Source organism: Maylandia zebra, linkage group LG1, assembly GCF_041146795.1.
Source record: "Maylandia zebra isolate NMK-2024a linkage group LG1, Mzebra_GT3a, whole genome shotgun sequence".
Classification (NCBI taxonomy): domain Eukaryota; kingdom Metazoa; phylum Chordata; class Actinopteri; order Cichliformes; family Cichlidae; genus Maylandia; species Maylandia zebra.
Genome location: NC_135167.1, coordinates 27,398,375 through 27,416,495, shown reverse-complemented (window position 1 = coordinate 27,416,495; position 18,121 = coordinate 27,398,375). Strand labels below are relative to the sequence as shown.

General features: G+C 41.5%; 1 protein-coding gene across 5 annotated transcripts in view; it reads right to left on the bottom strand.

Annotated features, from left to right (window-relative positions):
- Positions 1 to 17,705, bottom strand: part of nhsb (Nance-Horan syndrome b (congenital cataracts and dental anomalies)) — a 60,710-nt gene extending 43,005 nt beyond the window's left edge. For all 5 annotated transcript variants that reach the window (XM_012916900.3, XM_012916901.3, XM_076884130.1 and 2 more), the window contains exon 1: positions 17,107 to 17,705. In XM_012916900.3, coding sequence (XP_012772354.2) covers positions 17,107 to 17,386 — 280 coding nt within the window. In that variant the 5' untranslated portion in view covers positions 17,387 to 17,705. The remainder of the gene's footprint in view (positions 1 to 17,106) is intronic.
- Between the last annotated feature and the right edge of the window lie 416 nt (positions 17,706 to 18,121).

Below are 18,121 nucleotides of genomic sequence, written 5' to 3'. Positions count from 1 at the left end.
ACTGTGATTGTGATCCACTGCAAACCATATGGCTCTGCTTGGATGACACGCATGGATTAAATGCAGAGGTGGCAAAAGTACAGACATTCTGTTCTTAAGTTCAAGTACAGATATTAAATATTCCAGTAAAAGTTAAAGTACTGATTCAACTTCTTTACTCAAGTAAAAATGAAAAAGTACAGGAAGGAAAAGTAACTAAGAACATTTCTACCACCTACTTTTATGCAAAGCTAACCGAACCTTGTGTTTAATGTAATAATAAAATAATATTAGTAGACAGAAATTCAAATTTATTTTAGTCTAAATATTTTAATTCTGATAAAATTACTCAGCTTGAATCAGTTAAGTAGAACATAAGCAGAGAAAAAATAGCTTGTTTCTGTTGCCTACATTGTAGAGGGTGACTTTGTGTCTAAACAGGAAAATGAATGAACGGTTAAAGTGGGATTCAGCAGGTGGGGAACCCTAAAAATCAGCTGTAGTGGCTCAGTGTGGGGAAAAGAATCAGATAGATTTCCTTAGTGTACAGGATTGAGTGAGTGAAGTTAGCTCTCTTTCCTTTCTCTACTTGTGAAATACAGCAGCTGGATCTTTAGCTAGCAACACACTGTGCGACAAACTGCACACAAACAGTTTGGATTTGAAATTACCTGACACTTAAAAAACATTCTACCTTTATGCTTTATGGCTAGCTAGATGATGCTCATACTCGAAGACGGCGTCTGACTGCGAGTGGTCACAGGCCTGGTCCCCGTGCTCGAAGGAACCATTTCTAAGGCAACAACACACAAGTTCACTGGACCTTAATTGCTCAGAATAATTGTATTCATGCCAAAGTCTCCAATGTCTGTGTTCCATAGTGTTAGTGTAGCATAATTGATTAGGTGCTGATACAAAGGAAAATAATAAGAAATGTGGCTTTAACATGTTAACAGGCTATTAATCTGCTATCACAATTCATCTGTAGGGACTTGGCCTCACTGGAGTAATCTTCTGGGTAAGGCTCAATCACTCTCTCTGGCTCTCTCTCTCTCTAACACACACACACACACACACACACACACACACACACACACACACACACACACTAGTCGTCGTGAGGAGTCCCCTGTAAGTCAAACAATTGGTTAATTGTAATTTCTTGCCACTGTAATTATTTGACTGTGTGGTGATAATTACAGGGAGCAGATTCTGTCAGCGTACTGTAATTATTTTTCACATATTGTATGTGGAGTATTATTACTGAAAAAAAAAGGATAAACAACATCAATTTTCCTTCCTATTGTATATTTCTCCCTGTGACAGTGCTTCTGTCTGATAGGTGGTCCAACACTTGGCCCAGACTGAAATAGCTCAACAACTGCTGGATCGATCGTTGTGAAATTTGGTACGGGCATTAATGATTCCCTAAAGATGGATCCCATTGGCTTTGGTGACTTAATGTCTCCTCTCAGGATATTAAAACATGGATAATTGGGTGACATGTTTTGGATACACTACAACTGTTACTTCAAAGATTAGAGTTTCACTCAGGATTAACTGTAACAATTTTGGTCAGTGTTCAACTTTTTATGTAACCGCAACAATTAACCTGATTTGACATGTTTTCTTTAGCTCTACTTTTTGTTAAGCTACAAAAGACGATAAAAGTAGAGTAGGACGTTACAGAGAAGGTATTGTGTGCGCAGTCTCTTTATCTTATTACATTACTCAATGCTCAGCAGCAGTCCATCTTCCTTCTCCCGTATCTCCTCTACTCTCGTCTCCTCTGCTCTCCTCTCCCTTGTAACAGCTGTGCTTGCCTGCAGCGTTGAGCTAACGCATCTCTGGCCTGTCATCCAGAGGTACATTAGCACACTCATCGAGCAAGCCACAGAACACACAACGTGCATGCAAAACCTACAAGAACTTCTTATGCTTATAGGGTGACTTTTTCTTTCAATCTTATATGAAATATCACAGACTCCTTAAAAATTAAAGAATATGAGAACTCATCTGTGAAGGAAGACAAGTAGCACTTTGTGAGGGACTGCACTTTTTTGCATACAGATATGCATGTGTTTGCAAAACGGTAGACTTTGGTATGCTCTCTGATACAATTGATAGTGACAGATACACGGCTAATTAGTGCAGCTATGGCTGGGCTGTCCTCACCTCTCACCAGCCCGCTGTGAAATTGGATTAATTTAACTTACCCGATTGCACCACATTGGCTGTGGAATTTGACCAAAAGCAAGTTTGTTTCACAGAGCACAGATTTCTTTATAGACGCGTTTTAAAATTTTCTCTGCATATTTCAGTGACGTTACCTGTCGTGCTAATGCTTGCTCCACATCTCACACACATACATGAGCATGCACACAGGAAGCTAAGCATGTTGACTTCAAGGCAGGGGTTCCTTATAGTCCAATTAGGCTGGTTCGTCTTGACGGTGTGCTAAGGTTCTTACAGAGACAATCTGTTTCTAGGGAGCTCCTTAAGAGCAGATCAGTCCTTAAAACAAGCACCAGGCAACCTTTACTAAGCTTTTTCTGACTCCATCTGTTTCTATTTTTATGCTGATATTCAACTAAGTCTCTCCAGAAGTTTTTCCTTTGAAAATCATCTGCCATGCTTTGCCCCTAAATCCCAAGTTGATACCCATAATCTCTGTTGTCCATATTCTGAGCATGAGTAAAGCACATGGTCACAACATTATTGATATAATTGGCTTCCCATCCTATTTTTGCCATCTGATAATACAAGACTACAACAACTGACAGCTCTGATCACTGGAGCTGTATAGTAGTATTAACAGCCCCGCTGAGCCAAGGAAGGAATAACCAAGTCTCTTTTGGGGACTCTCCAAAACTTGTAGGTGAAAGTAGCAGTATACATGAAACAAGCTCAGTTTAACAATTCTCATCATAAGAGCATTCTGGATAATTGAACAACCCTCAACTCTGCTCATTCATTATTAACAAATTTTCCCCACATAGTCTCATATTCCCCAATCTCTTCACCAGCTATCTTTTTATTTCTGTGTTGTAACATGGCAGCTCCTCCAGTAACACCCCAACCCAATACCACACCTGTTTGTAAGAGCCCCGGCATAGAAAAGCGTGGTGCAGACAATGAAAGAGTTTCACAAGCTCTGCAATAACTGACTCTATCTCTAAAACACTAAAAAGATCTCCAAATTCAAACACCTTTACTGACGTTAATTGAACAAATGATCTGCAACAGCATGTAGAGAAATCTTTAATGTAACAGTGACACCAGGGAAAATCGTGTGCTATGAACTTACCCAGAATCTCATACATCTGAAACAGAAATTTCTTCACAAAAAGTGAAAAAGATGCTGCATAACATCAAAATGGCGAACGTCCCAGCAACATTTCTTTTAAACAGGAATAAAACCAGAATACAACCAGTTGGCATCCAGATGAGTCAAATGGTCTATTGCAACGAGATATAACGCAGAGGAGTTTCACTCACTGGTGCAGACTCATTCAGATTGATTGCTACATTGACAGTCTGTCTGAATTTATAAATCAGATGGTGATCGTTTGCAAACCTACACCAGAGAGTCAGTCAGTTAGTCAGTCAGTCTTCCTGGAAGGCGATCGGGCCTGTTGCCTTGCAACTGAAAGTGGTTGCTTAGAGGTTAAAGGTACTGCATGCTTAACTTCTGGGTGACCACCTGGTTGCTTGCTAGTCGCAAGGAGATTGCTGTCCTATTTTTCCTCTGTTGGATTAGAGCCATTACAATGAAACGATCACTGTTATTTTATTTTAAAAGCAGATAAAATATTAAACATTATGTTGCTGATGTTATATCTATGGAAATACTTTTCTCTTCCCATTGAATACTAATAACACCAAAGACAAAATTCTCTGTGGTGTAAAACAAAAAACAAAACCTAATTTGATACGTTTTAAACAGAGACTTTTTCCTTTTCACATTCTTGCTGATTAATTTGATCACAAATTATTTCAATATCATTTTACATATTACCATTATGATGGCTCATTGGTTGGTAGGATGTCAACAAGCACCTACTGAAATTTGTCGAGTGTCAAGAAATTCTGTTCGCAGTGGTATAAGAGCAAGGATGCCAGAAAATATTTAAATTCAGAAAAGAAACCCAGTGATTATCACAGGTCTATTTACAGTGTTTATAAGAAAATAATATATTTCCTATAAAATTTTCCTGCCTTCTGTAGCAAAAAACTACTGAAACTGATAATTTAACACTTTATAAATCTGATCATTCTGAAACTTTCTCTGTCTTCAGTTTTATATGTTACACAAAAATAAAGGTTTGTCATTGGTAGATATGCCTGTCCACTTATTTTAGCTTTGTTGACAAAGCTAAAATACACACACACACACACACACACAGAGCAGAGAGTGATTGCTGACTATGTTGTTTTTTTGTTTGTTTGTTTTTTTGGTCCCCGGCCATCTTTCGAAGATTTTGGGTGAATGGTGGTGATGATGGGGTCTCAAGACAGAGATGACAACAGGTCAGCACAGTTCAGTTTAGCATGTCACAGGAGGCTGGCACACATACACACATCAGGGACAGAGTTATGCATGGGCAGAGCTACTGGATACACACAGGCGAGTTTTTCTTGACTGAGCTGCAATGACATGAGATTGCTACAATTGCTGTCTGTTACACATGGGCTGTCTCTACGACAGCATTTGCCATCACTATACTTTATGACAAAATAATCATGCAAAGAGGTTCAGTTTAGCAGATTTTGCAACGTGGCACATCAGCTGTAATGCTCATCCATTAATGATGCTGTCATTACTACATTATTATACTAGTACTCAGTACTCGTGAGTACCGATCTTTAAAGTAATCCTTCATTTTCATATCAATCTGCTGTATAGTTTTGTGAATCCACCTTGCAGAGCGTGACGCTGCCATGCTGACCGCCTCTGTCGTAAATAGACTTTTAGATACAACACAATCAAAACAGCTGCCGTGGCAGCTTTTGCTATGGCAGGTCTCTGCTGGACAAATGTGGCTGCTATCATAATGAACTCACACACATAATGCAAAGCAATGAAAACAATGGCAGGTGCCAGCACGGTTAGAGCATAGTGCTAAAAGAATGAAGGAGAATGCAGTTTTATTATTTGGGTATACAGGGAGTGCAGAATTATTAGGCAAGTTGTATTTTTGAGGAATAATGTTATTATTGAACAACAACCATGTTCTCAATGAACCCAAAAAACTCATTAATATCAAAGCTGAATGTTTTTGGAAGTAGTTTTTAGTTTGTTTTTAGTTTTAGCTATTTTAGGGGGATATCTGTGTGTGCAGGTGACTATTACTGTGCATAATTATTAGACAACTTAACAAAAAACAAATATATACCCATTTCAATTATTTATTTTTACCAGTGAAACCAATATAACATCTCCACATTCACAAATATACATTTCTGACATTCAAGAACAAAACAAAACAAAAACAAATCAGCGACCAATATAGCCACCTTTCTTTGCAAGGACACTCAAAAGCCTGCCATCCATGGATCCTGTCAGTGTTTTGATCTGTTCACCATCAACATTGCGTGCAGCAGCAACCACAGCCTCCCAGACACTGTTCAGAGAGGTGTACTGTTTTCCCTCCTTGTAAATCTCACATTTGATGATGGACCACAGGTTCTCAATGGGGTTCAGATCAGGTGAACAAGGAGGCCATGTCATTAGTTTTTCTTCTTTTATACCCTTTCTTGCCAGCCACGCTGTGGAGTACTTGGACGCGTGTGATGGAGCATTGTCCTGCATGAAAATCATGTTTTTCTTGAAGGATGCAGACTTCTTCCTGTACCACTGCTTGAAGAAGGTGTCTTCCAGAAACTGGCAGTAGGACTGGGAGTTGAGCTTGACTCCATCCTCAACCCAAAAAGGCCCCACAAGCTCATCTTTAATGATACTAGCCCAAACCAGTACTCCACCTCCACCTTGCTGGCGTCTGAGTCGGACTGGAGCTCTCTGCCCTTTACCAATCCAGCCACGGGCCCATCCATCTGGCCCATCAAGACTCACTCTCATTTCATCAGTCCATAAAACCTTAGAAAAACCAGTCTTGAGATATTTCTTGGCCCAGTCTTGACGTTTCAGCTTGTGTGTCTTGTTCAGTGGTGGTCGTCTTTCAGCCCTTCTTACCTTGGCCATGTCTCTGAGTATTGCACACCTTGTGCTTTTGGGCACTCCAGTGATGTTGCAGCTCTGAAATATGGCCAAACTGGTGACAAGTGGCATCTTGGCAGCTGCACGCTTGACTTTTCTCAGTTCATGGGCAGTTATTTTGCGCCTTGGTTTTTCCACACGCTTCTTGCGACCCTGTTGACTATTTTGAATGAAACGCTTGATTGTTCGATGATCACGCTTCAGAAGCTTTGCAATTTTGAGACTGCTGCATCCCTCTGCAAGATATCTCACTATTTTTGACTTTTCTGAGCCTGTCAAGTCCTTCTTTTGACCCATTTTGCCAAAGGAAAGGACGTTGCCTAATAATTATGCACACCTGATATAGGGTGTTGATGTCATTAGACCACACCCCTTCTCATTACAGAGATGCACATCACCTAATATGCTTAATTGGTAGTAGGCTTTCGAGCCTGTACAGCTTGGAGTAAGACAACATGCATGAAGAGGATGATGTGGACAAAATACTCATTTGCCTAATAATTCTGCACTCCCTGTAATGATCGCTTTAACATTTTTTAAAAAAGAAAACAGTCCTTTGAGGTTTCAGTTGTCATTTGTTGAAGGAAACTGGTTAATCTGATCTGATTTAAATAATGCTGGGACAATATTAACATTTACTTTGACTGATAACTAATGGCATCAAGTTAGTATAGTGTCTGCTCACTTGTGGAAATAGTTCTATTTTCTGCAAAAAATATTTTAGCTTGGGTCACATTTTTACTCTACATTCTACCCTACAGTCCAATCTCTATGTGCAATATCTGTGAATAAGTCCATCCATCCTTCCATCTATCCATCCATCCATCCAACCATCCAACCCTAACCTATCCCAGTGAGAGGTGGGGTATATCCTAGACAGGTTGCTAGTCTGTTGCAGGGATAACACATGAAGATAAACAACCATTCATGTCCACATTCAGGCATAACTGTGATAACATGAATACGCCAGAGATCAGTGTGCACATGTGAAGAATCACCTTCATGAAGTCGGCATGCCAGGAATCCACTTGGCTGACTCCTGTGTTGTATAGACCTAGAAGTCCTACATACATGTTTTATCGCCGGCTGCAATGGCAGCAGAGCCACAGGCACTTAAAGCAGAATTTTAAATGATAACAGAGTTCAGCAGGTCAGGTGTGTATGTTATGCCAGTGTGTGTGCATGTGAGAGAGAGTGTGCATGTATTTTCATGTTTAATTGTGCTTATTTTTGTATGCAGCTGTATGTGCGTGTTTACCAGCTAGCATAGGAAGGCTGATCCAAAACTGTGACAGATGTCTGTGTGTGTTTGTGTGCTACTGTGCGCGAGGCAACGGAATCACTCCAGCCAAAATTAGCATAGAGGTAATTGGGCCACGAGAACAGAAAATGTGCAGTGGTGATTTTACTCTCCATGACATAAGAGACTCTGAGGAGTTGAATAAAATACATTGTGTTTGTATGTGTGTGTGTCTGTGTGTGCGTGTGTAAGTCGAGGACAGCCGGGCGCTCTGTTGTCTTGTGCAGATAGTAATAACAACACAGTATGGCGTCACATCCCTTTCTCGTGCTTTCCCCACATGTCGTGTCCACATGTTTCTGTGGCAACATAAGTGGACATATGCTGACCATATGCTTTGGTTTACTTGTTGTAGCTCGTGTGTATCTCTGACTCTCTTTCTTAGTTCTTCCTATCTCACTCACCTTTTATTCTCACGCACCATGTGTTTTTATACTACTCTGTATTTAATCATTAGTTAATATTAATCTCTGGCTCTCTTCCACAGCGTGTGTGTATCCTGTCTTCCTCCCCTCAGTCCCAAGAGGTCGTGGCTGATGGCCAGCTGGAGGATTCTTCCTGTCAAAACTGAATTTCTCTTTCCCACTGAGGTCAAAGCACTTGCTCATAGGTCACATAACTGTTGGGGTTTTCTGTAAGGTACTGTAAGGTCTTTATCTAACAGTATTAGTAATTTTATGAAATCCTCCCTCTCTGAAGCCTCCTTTTCACTTAAGATCTTTTATGTTTCTACCTGTCCTCGCACTGATGATTGAAATGAACGTGTCCATGTGTAAAAAAAATGAGCTTTCTGTAGGTTCTGTGTCACTGATTCACATTAAACGAGCACAGTGATTCTCGTTTAATGTGCATTAAACGAGAGGGATGAACTATTTTCATATGCATGCTCAAATGCAACTCTTAAACATTACAGAAGTAGGCCTGTTTGTTTCAGCTGAAGCTGCTTACCCAACACACATACAGATCATTGTCTTTCTGCTGCACTGATTGGATGCTCTCCCAGAATAATCTCTTTTGAATGCATATTGGCAATAATTGGTTTGACTGTGAAAATGACATTTTTTAATGTCACAATCTTAGTTTAAACAGTTAATGCTACACTACGCCTGCCCCATAAATAAACTCTGCTTCTAAGAACTTGAATTTTGTATGAAAAATATTTGGACCCTAGCAGGACTGGTTGGGGTAGAAGGCCGACACGCTAAAGCACACTTGTAGTGGATCTTGCAACATAGATGCAAACCAAGGAACAGGAAAACAATTTTCATTCAAGCAACTGGACAGCATCTTTAGTACCCTCTTCTTACAATGTGCCAGCTTCCAACTGTAGCTTATCTCTGACTTAACCACCATATGAATATGCTAAAAATTAGGCTCATAAACATGCCGGCATTGTCAATACAAGCATACTTCCATAATAAAAGTGTGACTTTAATAACTTTACACCACTCATGTCTCCCATTTTTGTGGACACTCTTAATTAATACTATTAAGAATTTGTCATCATTTTCTTTGATTTCTCCTCATCTCTCCTTTTAGCTATCAAACTCTCTCCTCTCCTCTCCTCTCCTCTCCTCTCCTCTCCTCTCCTCTCCTCTCCTCTCTGGCTTGTAAGTGTCTGCGTGAAAATCAAAGTGCATTAAACATTAAATATGCTGTCAAGAGGCAGAAGACTCTCCATGCTGCTGATGATGGTGAAAGTAGGGCAGTGAGGAAAGAGGTATAGATGGAGTGGAGAAAGCAAAGGAGAAGAAGGGGGATGAGAATGGATACAGACAAGAAAAGATGGAGGACAGAAAAAAAAGGAATGAGAGAGGCAAGGAGACAGTCTCTAAAAGCTTTGCACACAAATCATCACACATATTGAACTGGGAACATCTGAATTGATGCATCTGACTTGGGTTGTTTGTGGTAAGGTGTGAGGCAGACAAACGGTGCCTAGACGCAGAGTATTCTGATGTGCAATGCGTGTTTGAAACCAAATACCTGCACAGCTCCGAGAACCACACACTGAATGGATTAAGCCTGTAAACCAGTAGCACCCTATGACGTTGGTCAATATCTCTAAGTAGGTGATTTTCCATTGTAGGAATTCAGGCCACCGGACTTGTGGGGTGACGATAGCTTTAAGAAAGGTTTCAACCATGATGCATCTCAAAACAGTGCATGATTGTAACCATAGATCTGTTAGACCACAACAACATCAGCAAACAAGACAATGGAGCCAAGTTTTCAGTCATTGATGGCAGTTTTTATCATCTAGCTTCTGATATATTGCTTGTTTTCAAAAATGGCACTTTTTCCAAGTTGAACCAATCAATGTTGAGCCCTGCTGAGAACTCATCCAATCGTACTAAGACATACCTCTCCTAGACTGGTTATGTTTTTCTCCACAGATAATAGTTCATTCTGCTAGTTTGTTTATGAGTTGGTTAATAATAAATACACATTCAAACCACTGAGAATTACTGTGTACTGCCAGGCTCTCAGTCTCTCTCTCTGTCAATCGCTCTCCTCAATTTATCTCAGACAAAGAGATGCTGTTTGCTTCAGAAGCGATCCTAGTTTTAGTTGTTAGAACGACTAGCGACTTAAAATGTACGACACGCATTAAAGAGAAAGGGACTGACTCAGCTGAAAGGTTAAAGCAGGCCTCCCTCTCTGTCCTCTGTTACTATGCAGACTAGCGAGAGATAGAGCAGCCTCCCGCTGCCACAGGCCATACGCTCTGAAACTCAAAGTCAAATTTGCTTTAATGGCATACCACAAAGAAACTAGTGTTGCCAGAGCAGTACAATATATTTGCCACAGTCCCCACAGTCCAATATGTTCACATTAAAATCCCTTCCACCTTGTGTGTGTGTGTGTGTGTGTGTGTGTGTGTGTGTGTGTGTGTGTGTGTGTGTGTGTGTGTGTGTGTGTGTGTGTGTGTGTGTGTGTGTGTTCAGTGGAGAGTGTATGGTGTAGATTACTACTTAACAGAAGATCCTGAATCCAAACCAGTCAGGGTATGTGAGCCTTACAGAGGTGAACTGCACTTAACTGCAATTCTCACAGCATTATTTAATAAGTCTGGTCTGCCAGCATTCACACATTATTCCATTATTTACCCCGAATGCTTGTACTTGTATCAAATATGTAAATATTAATTTGGAATTTGTTATTTTTTTAAACAGATTTTGTTAAATAGTCCATTAACTGAAAATACTGTATAGATGTTGTCTGTTCTTAATATCACTTTTCTGACCAGTTATATTAGTTCTTAATAACTGATTAAGTCTGATGTTGTGTGCTGGGCAGGTGATTTACATTGACAGTATTAAAGAGTTTCAGTGCCTTTTGCTTCACCTGCTGTACTGTAAATGGGGCTAATCAGAGTAAGACTGTTGTACCATACAGAATTATTTAACAGCAATATCTGAAAAATTAGATACAAGAGGTCCGAAGCTGCTCAGCTGGCTGTGGAAGCTGTGAGAGATTTCACACGGATATATGAGTTATTTTTTTAATGTGAAAATTTGATTGGGGAAGCTTTGATGAGTGATAAACAATATACCTGAAGTACACTATCATTATGCTAGAAAGATAATACTGTCTCAGGGAGGATTCACACAAAAGCATTTTGGGCTTTGACTTTTTTTGCTTCTCATTCACTTTAAAAGGGGGGGGGGGGGGGGTGTCTCACAATGCTGAAGTGAATTAAGGATCCGTTGCTTTGCTTGAAACTGTTGAAAACTGTTGAAGCACCATTGCAGGCATCAGCCAATCACATCTTGTTTATTGTGATATATATCCACAGAGAGCGTCATTGGTTGGCTGATAACACCGTTTGGCATCAAAATGTAGACGAAGGTGATCACTGAGGGAAATAATCAACCTGCTGTATATAGAGATGTCACCATAGCCAATGCTTACAGTACCGTTTAATAGAAAAATGCAACAGTAACTGTATTTTTTTAATATCAGGCAGCATATGTATCAAGGCAGCAGTTCTTCCAGTACTAAAAGAGTGTTCTATCCTTACATACTGAAGAAGAAAAAGATTAAAGCCCACAAGTACCAAAGAAAGTAGAAGACAACTACTGCAGAAAGGCAGAGTTAGATATGGGATATTCAATTCAATTCAATTCAATTTTATTTATATAGCGCCAAATCACAACAAAAGTCGCCTCAAGGCGCTTCATAGGTACAGAGAAAAACCCAACAATCATATGACCCCCTATGAGCAAGCACTTTGGCGACAGTGGGAAGGAAAAACTCCCTTTTAACAGGAAGAAACCTCCGGCAGAACCAGGCTCAGGGAGGGGCGGCCATCTGCTGCGACCGGTTGGGGTGAGAGAAGGAAGACAGGATAAAAGACATGCTGTGGAAGAGAGACAGAGGTTAATAACAGATATGATTCAATGCAGAGAGGTCTGTTAATACATAGTGAGTGAGAAAGGTGACTGGAAAGGAAAAACTCAATGCATCATGGGAATCCCCCGGCAGCCTACGTCTATTGCAGCATAACTAAGGGAGGATTCAGGGTCACCTGGTCCAGCCCTAACTATATGCTTCAGCAAAAAGGAAAGTTTTAAGCTTAATCTTGAAAGTAGAGATAGTGTCTGTCTCCTGAATCCAAACTGGAAGCTGGTTCCACAGAAGAGGGGCCTGAAAACTGAAGGCTCTGCCTCCCATTCTACTTTTAAATACTCTAGGAACAACAAGTAGGCCTGCAGAGCGAGAGCGAAGTGCTCTAATAGGGTGATATGGTACTACAAGGTCATTAAGATAAGATGGGGCCTGATTATTTAAGACCTTGTATGTGAGGAGCAGGATTTTGAATTCAATTCTGGATTTAACAGGAAACCAATGAAGGGAAGCCAAAACAGGAGAAATATGCTCTCTCTTTCTAGTCCCTGTCAGGACTCTTGCTGCAGCATTTTGGATTAGCTGAAGGCTTTTCAGTGAGTTTTTTGGACATCCTGATAATAATGAATTACAGTAGTCCAGCCTGGAAGTAATAAATGCATGAACTAGTTTTTCAGCGTCACTCTGAGACAGGATATTTCTAATTTTAGAGATGTTGCACAAATGGAAGAACGCAGTCTTACATATTTGTTTAATATGTGCATTGAAGGACATGTCCTGGTCAAAAATGACTCCAAGGTTCCTCACAGCGTTACTGGAGGCCAAGGTAATGCCATCCAGAGTAAGAATCTGGATATGGAAGTGTGTTTTGCTTGGGGGGTTACCAAGGAATGATAACTGATTTGTAAAAGGCAATATACAAACAATGTGTTAGTGTTTTTTGGACTAAGACAGGCAATACTTCTTCAGCTACTCGACCAGTATATTTTTGATATTTCGATGACCCTTGTTGTATAATTACTATGCTATTGCTAACTGGTAATTAAAGGTAGTCTATATTCTGTCAACAGAATATAGTTGCTGAACGATCATGCCACTAAAGACCCTTACCCTGCCACCCCCCAAAAAGGTGTATTAAAAAAACGTGTGACAAGTGTAAGATGTATAGAATAAAAATGTATAGGAAAGGGGACTTAATTTATATTGGCTTCTCACATGACATCATGTGCACATTTTTCAAAAGCTGTCTGGCATATTAGATCAGATACAACCACTGATCATGGGGGCAAAATGGGGTTCCTGGAGGCTGCTGGCTGTCACTAGGTGAAATCAATTGCAAAGAGGGTGCTGCACCATGAATTGCCTTGTCCTTTGTAGCAGATTGCTGTAGTCACCTATAAATTCCTATGGAAGACACCAATTTGTCTGCAAACACTTAGTAACTACCAGCCAAAGATTATTAAAGCTTTAAAAAATGAGACACAACCCAGAAATAAGAGAATTTGCCTTCAAAGTAAAAGTTGTGTGTTAGCGCTGCAACCAGTGCGTTCCATCTCTTGTTTGTGTTGGAGTTTTCAGTTTCACTCAGACTTGGAAATTATCTGCCAAGTGATTGCAGTGTCTTCCATACAAACTACAAGTGACTACATCAATCTGCTACTGACGAAAGCAGTCACAAAGAGGTGTGTGTGTGTGTTTATTTGTTTGTATCTGAGTTTCACTGAGTATCACTGAGCCTTGGGCTGCCAGTGAGATACTTAAATCTGGCACCCTGAGTCCCAGGAAAGTACAGACAGCCGTTACTCCAATCTGACATCCTGATGGCCAACAGTAAAAATATCCCTCAGCCTTAAACCGTGTTCCCATATAAAGTGATATCCCTTTTGCTGCTGACATCTAGTTGCTACTGGATATTCCAGGCGTGGGTGCTTACGTAACCCTCTGGTATATTTCGCAGCCTGTCACATGTCAGTCAACAGTAGTTCTCACGCCTAGTTTTGCTCACCTCAAAGTTAAATAAGTGATAAGTGCCCATTTCGCATCACTAGCTATTGTTTGTCCTGTTATTGCTACAAATCCTCAAATTTCACAACAATCTGTTATCTCTGGTTGTCACATCTCCACTGATTTCCTCCTCTATGATATTCATACATTTGCCATGAGGTTCCCCTGCATGATTGGCTTATCCCTCAGTCCATATGTACAGAGAAGGAGTATCATAAGCGCATTATCAGAGCAGCGGGACTTTCAGTCCTCTATCAGTGCGGAAAAGCAGCACTGAGCTGTAGGTCACCTGCTTTTCGTTACGCATTATCAAACAAAAGAAAGTTGTACATTAACACCATGTGCTAGTGCCAACAGATGACAACAAGTACAGACTGTTTAATTATGTTTTGATCAGTGTCTCACACAACGCAGGTGGTCTGAACGCCGTCTGAAGACTGCCCACTGCTATGTTCAGGATCAATCCAAGTTAGCACCATATTGACTCCCTGGAATCTTGATACGCTCCACCATCAGGTGGGGAAACTGTTGTCAGCGACACTGAATCTCCGTCTGTGTTTAAACAGTGACTTTTACATCCTCGGGGTTATTGCTTCTGTTTATCAGCACACAGGAAGATAATAGCCCTTTTGATAGCTGAATAAAAAATAGCAACATTTTTGGTGTTCATCCAATGAGCATTCACCAAAGAGAAGTCAGACTCTCCCTGCAACCAATCTGAAGTCAAAGAGCATTTTGTCAGTTGTCTTCAAAATGTGCCACATTAACTCTATCCCCACCACTCACAGGATATTCCAGCACTAAGTGTTTTTGCATTAAAAGACACCGTAAAAAGCAAAGTTTTCTTTCTGTATCCATATTAGAAGGTGCTTTCAGCTGCTCCCTTATTTCCCAAGGGTTAACCACAGCAAATGAGTCTGCACGTTTAATTTGGCGCATATTTTGCCCTTCCTGATCCATCCACCCATCCATCCATTCGCTTCCGCTTATCCTTTTCAGGGTCGCGGGGGGCGCTGGAGCCTATCCCAGCTGTCATAGGGCGAGAGGCAGGGTACACCCTGGACAGGTCGCCAGTCTGTCGCAGGGCCCCTTCCTGATCCAATCCTCCCATTTATCCAGGCTTAGGACCAGCACTAAGAGTAGCTTGACACCCAGAGGGTAGATTTGTGTCTCCTCCCAGTTCTGAACCGGGGGGAGTTTTCAGACCATGGAGCCACTTCTTTGCATACTCTCTCCATAACAAGAATATGATCATAAATGATGCCAGTGAAAGGTAAATTCAAAACAATACTCTTGTGGGAAATTAAATATCTAAGGATCAGAAAGGGGAAAATGTTTTATAGTGTATATAACTGGGCAAGATATCTTTAACATTTTAATTGTGTGATAGATTTGTAGGCATGTAACACTGTACGAAGGACAGTTAAAGAAAAAATAGAATACGGCATGGCATCATTCTCCTGTTTTGCCAAAGTTGTCCACATTGCACTGGAATTCTCAAACAACAACAATTCAAATGGGGAAGAGGAGCTCAAGTTATATTTTTATTATAGTGTATGCACATATGAGCAGCAATTTAGTTTTTTCTCTTGGACGCCTAAAATTGCAGCATGTAAAAAGTTGATGTCAACATCTCAGGTTGTCAGATTTAAAGAACATTAAAGGGCCAGAAAGGGTAAAACAGCATTTCACAATAGAGAATTTCTAGTTGACAGCATGAGTGCAAAGACTTTTCAAAACTCTGACGGTGGTGCATGTTTAAAAAACAACAACTTGTGTTTGATGTCTTGACTGGATAGGGGGATTTTTAAAAAAGCCCAATCCACTAAACAAATCAGTCTTCTGTGCCCAACAAGTATGTGACAGGTTTCTGGGTTTAGTGCTGCTTGTGTCAGGTCTGAAGAGTTTCCATTATGGAGAGATGAGTTTACTGTTTACTGCATGTGGCACAACTGAACATATTTTCTGTCTTGCTGAATGTGAGACAACCAACCCTTATTAACAAAAACAACACAGCAGAACAGATTCCCATGTAATACAGACATGGCCGCCGTACCACACGCTCAGAGATGTGTGTTGAGGGGGTTATATCTGAAGAGGGGTGCTTATGTTCCTACAATCAGACCCCCACCCACCCCCAAGAAGCTCTTATTGTCCCCACACTATGATAACATGCAGCAGTGATGAGTCCCAGCGTACAGAACTGCCCTAAAATCTCTGAAACGAACCTCTAAAATCTCAAGACGTATACTGACGGCACTGCAGAGAACATAAATAATATGTAGCTGCTGCACAGAACGCTCTGTTACAGTCAATTGCAGGCTCTCTCATCGCTGCCAATCAGGCGGGTTTTCTTTCTGTTTTCTGTTTTTTTTTTTCTTGTGAGATCCGCGGGAGCTGGAAATGAATGCGACGCCTAAACATATAGGCGCGATCGCTCCACATTTACCCTGCAACATGGACATCTGGATTCATTATTGATGCTGTGTTGGTGCTGCTGCATGTGGAAAGGGTGGGTTTGGCGCACGGGGAGTCGTCTACGAAAAACCCATCTCTCTCTCTTTCTAACACACACACACAGATAGAAAAGCACAGACAAACACACACGTATCCCCCCCCCCCCCTTTTTTTTTTTTAACAGATACTCGAACCTTAACTTCATGCAGACTGGCCTGTTCACACCCTCTCTAAGAGAAGGAGGCCTTGTTGGGGGACCGGGAAACACGGCCTGAACATGCTTCAGGTGTGCGCTTCCCGCAGTAGCGAGACTGCGATGCTGAGCCAATGCAGCGGCAACACACGCCCCTCCGCTCCGCTTCTCGCTGCCTGCTTGTCAACAGACACACACACAGATTCCCCTCCACGTCGAAGGACACACACACACACACATACGCGCGCATCCGAGTCTCCAACGCCACATAAATGTGCAGTCAACACATCTTGCGTTGTGAAACATGCATCTGGATGGGCAAATGTGCAAACGCACTCGTGTGACACATTTCAATGAAGGTGGGGGTGCGAGCGCGGCCGAGTCTACGACGGGCGCGCGTGCAGCTGTGTTAAAAATTTTATATATATATATATATATATAATTTTTTTTTTTATTTTTTTTTTTTGAGGAAGGGACACTAAGAAGCATTAGGGGGCACATGAGGGATGTTAATGTATGGAAACCAAAGCCAAAACGCTCAGGTTTAAATCATGGAGCGATTTCTCCCCATAATATGGGGGTATGCACATGTGTTCGTCTACTTACGCACAGCCTCCTTTTTGGGGTCTAGGGCACTGGCAGTCTGCTGTATCTGGCCTATTTTATTCTGAAGGACCCAGACCCGTTGGTTGGTGCTAATGATGTCGTTTTCCAGCTCCTGAAATAAGGAGCAGGCGTGTCGGGCCAGGTCGGAGAGCTGTCGCAAGGTCCGGGAAAGAACCACATTACTGATGGCACACAGGTCCTCGAAAAGCAGACCATCATCATTGGGGATCGGGTGTCTGCACAGAAGCTGCGGCTCCACAATCCTTTTGGCGAATGGCATTTTGCACGCCAAAGACGATAAGGGTTGTAAGCCAAGCGTAAAATCCCGCTGCCTAGAAGTAAAAGGTAAAAGGGTAAAACGGACAACATCCAAATATATAAATCCACGAGAAGCCCGATGAGGTTCAGGCCGTCTGCGCGTTATCCCCGGGCGTCAATCCAAAGTTCCCAGATTCTCCTTGAGATCCTCCATCCTGCTGCTGGTTTCTGGGGATCATTCACACTCCCGCTCACACACGCACACACATGCACACACATGCAGGACACAGCTAAGCCCAGGTCAGTGGTGTGAGGATGCGTGTTGCGTCTGCGATCATGGGTTGCCTCCGTCCAGCGTCAAATCAGCCAGAGCGAAAAGGAAATGCCGCTGAAAGGTTTCAAAATAAGAATCTGGGACAACGACGGTAATAGAAAATCACTGAAGAGGTGTCGTCAAAATTGATGGTAATTACACAGGATACAGAGGTGGATACGACAAAAAGTGAAAACATGTCTTGCAAAGCCCTGTATTTAAATACACAAAGGTTACTTCATAACCGATCTCCGCGTTTGGAGCTTTTATTTTTTAGGCCTTCCCTTGTTTTTCCGCCCATATTGCGGTAATTCTTCTGGTATTTGATGCAACCTGGCTCCGTGGCCTGAAGTATGTGCAGGCAGAGAAGATGAGGGAGAAGACTGAGGTAAAACCCGGAGATACAGATATGAGTAGATGGGGAATGGTCGTGACAGTCGTGCC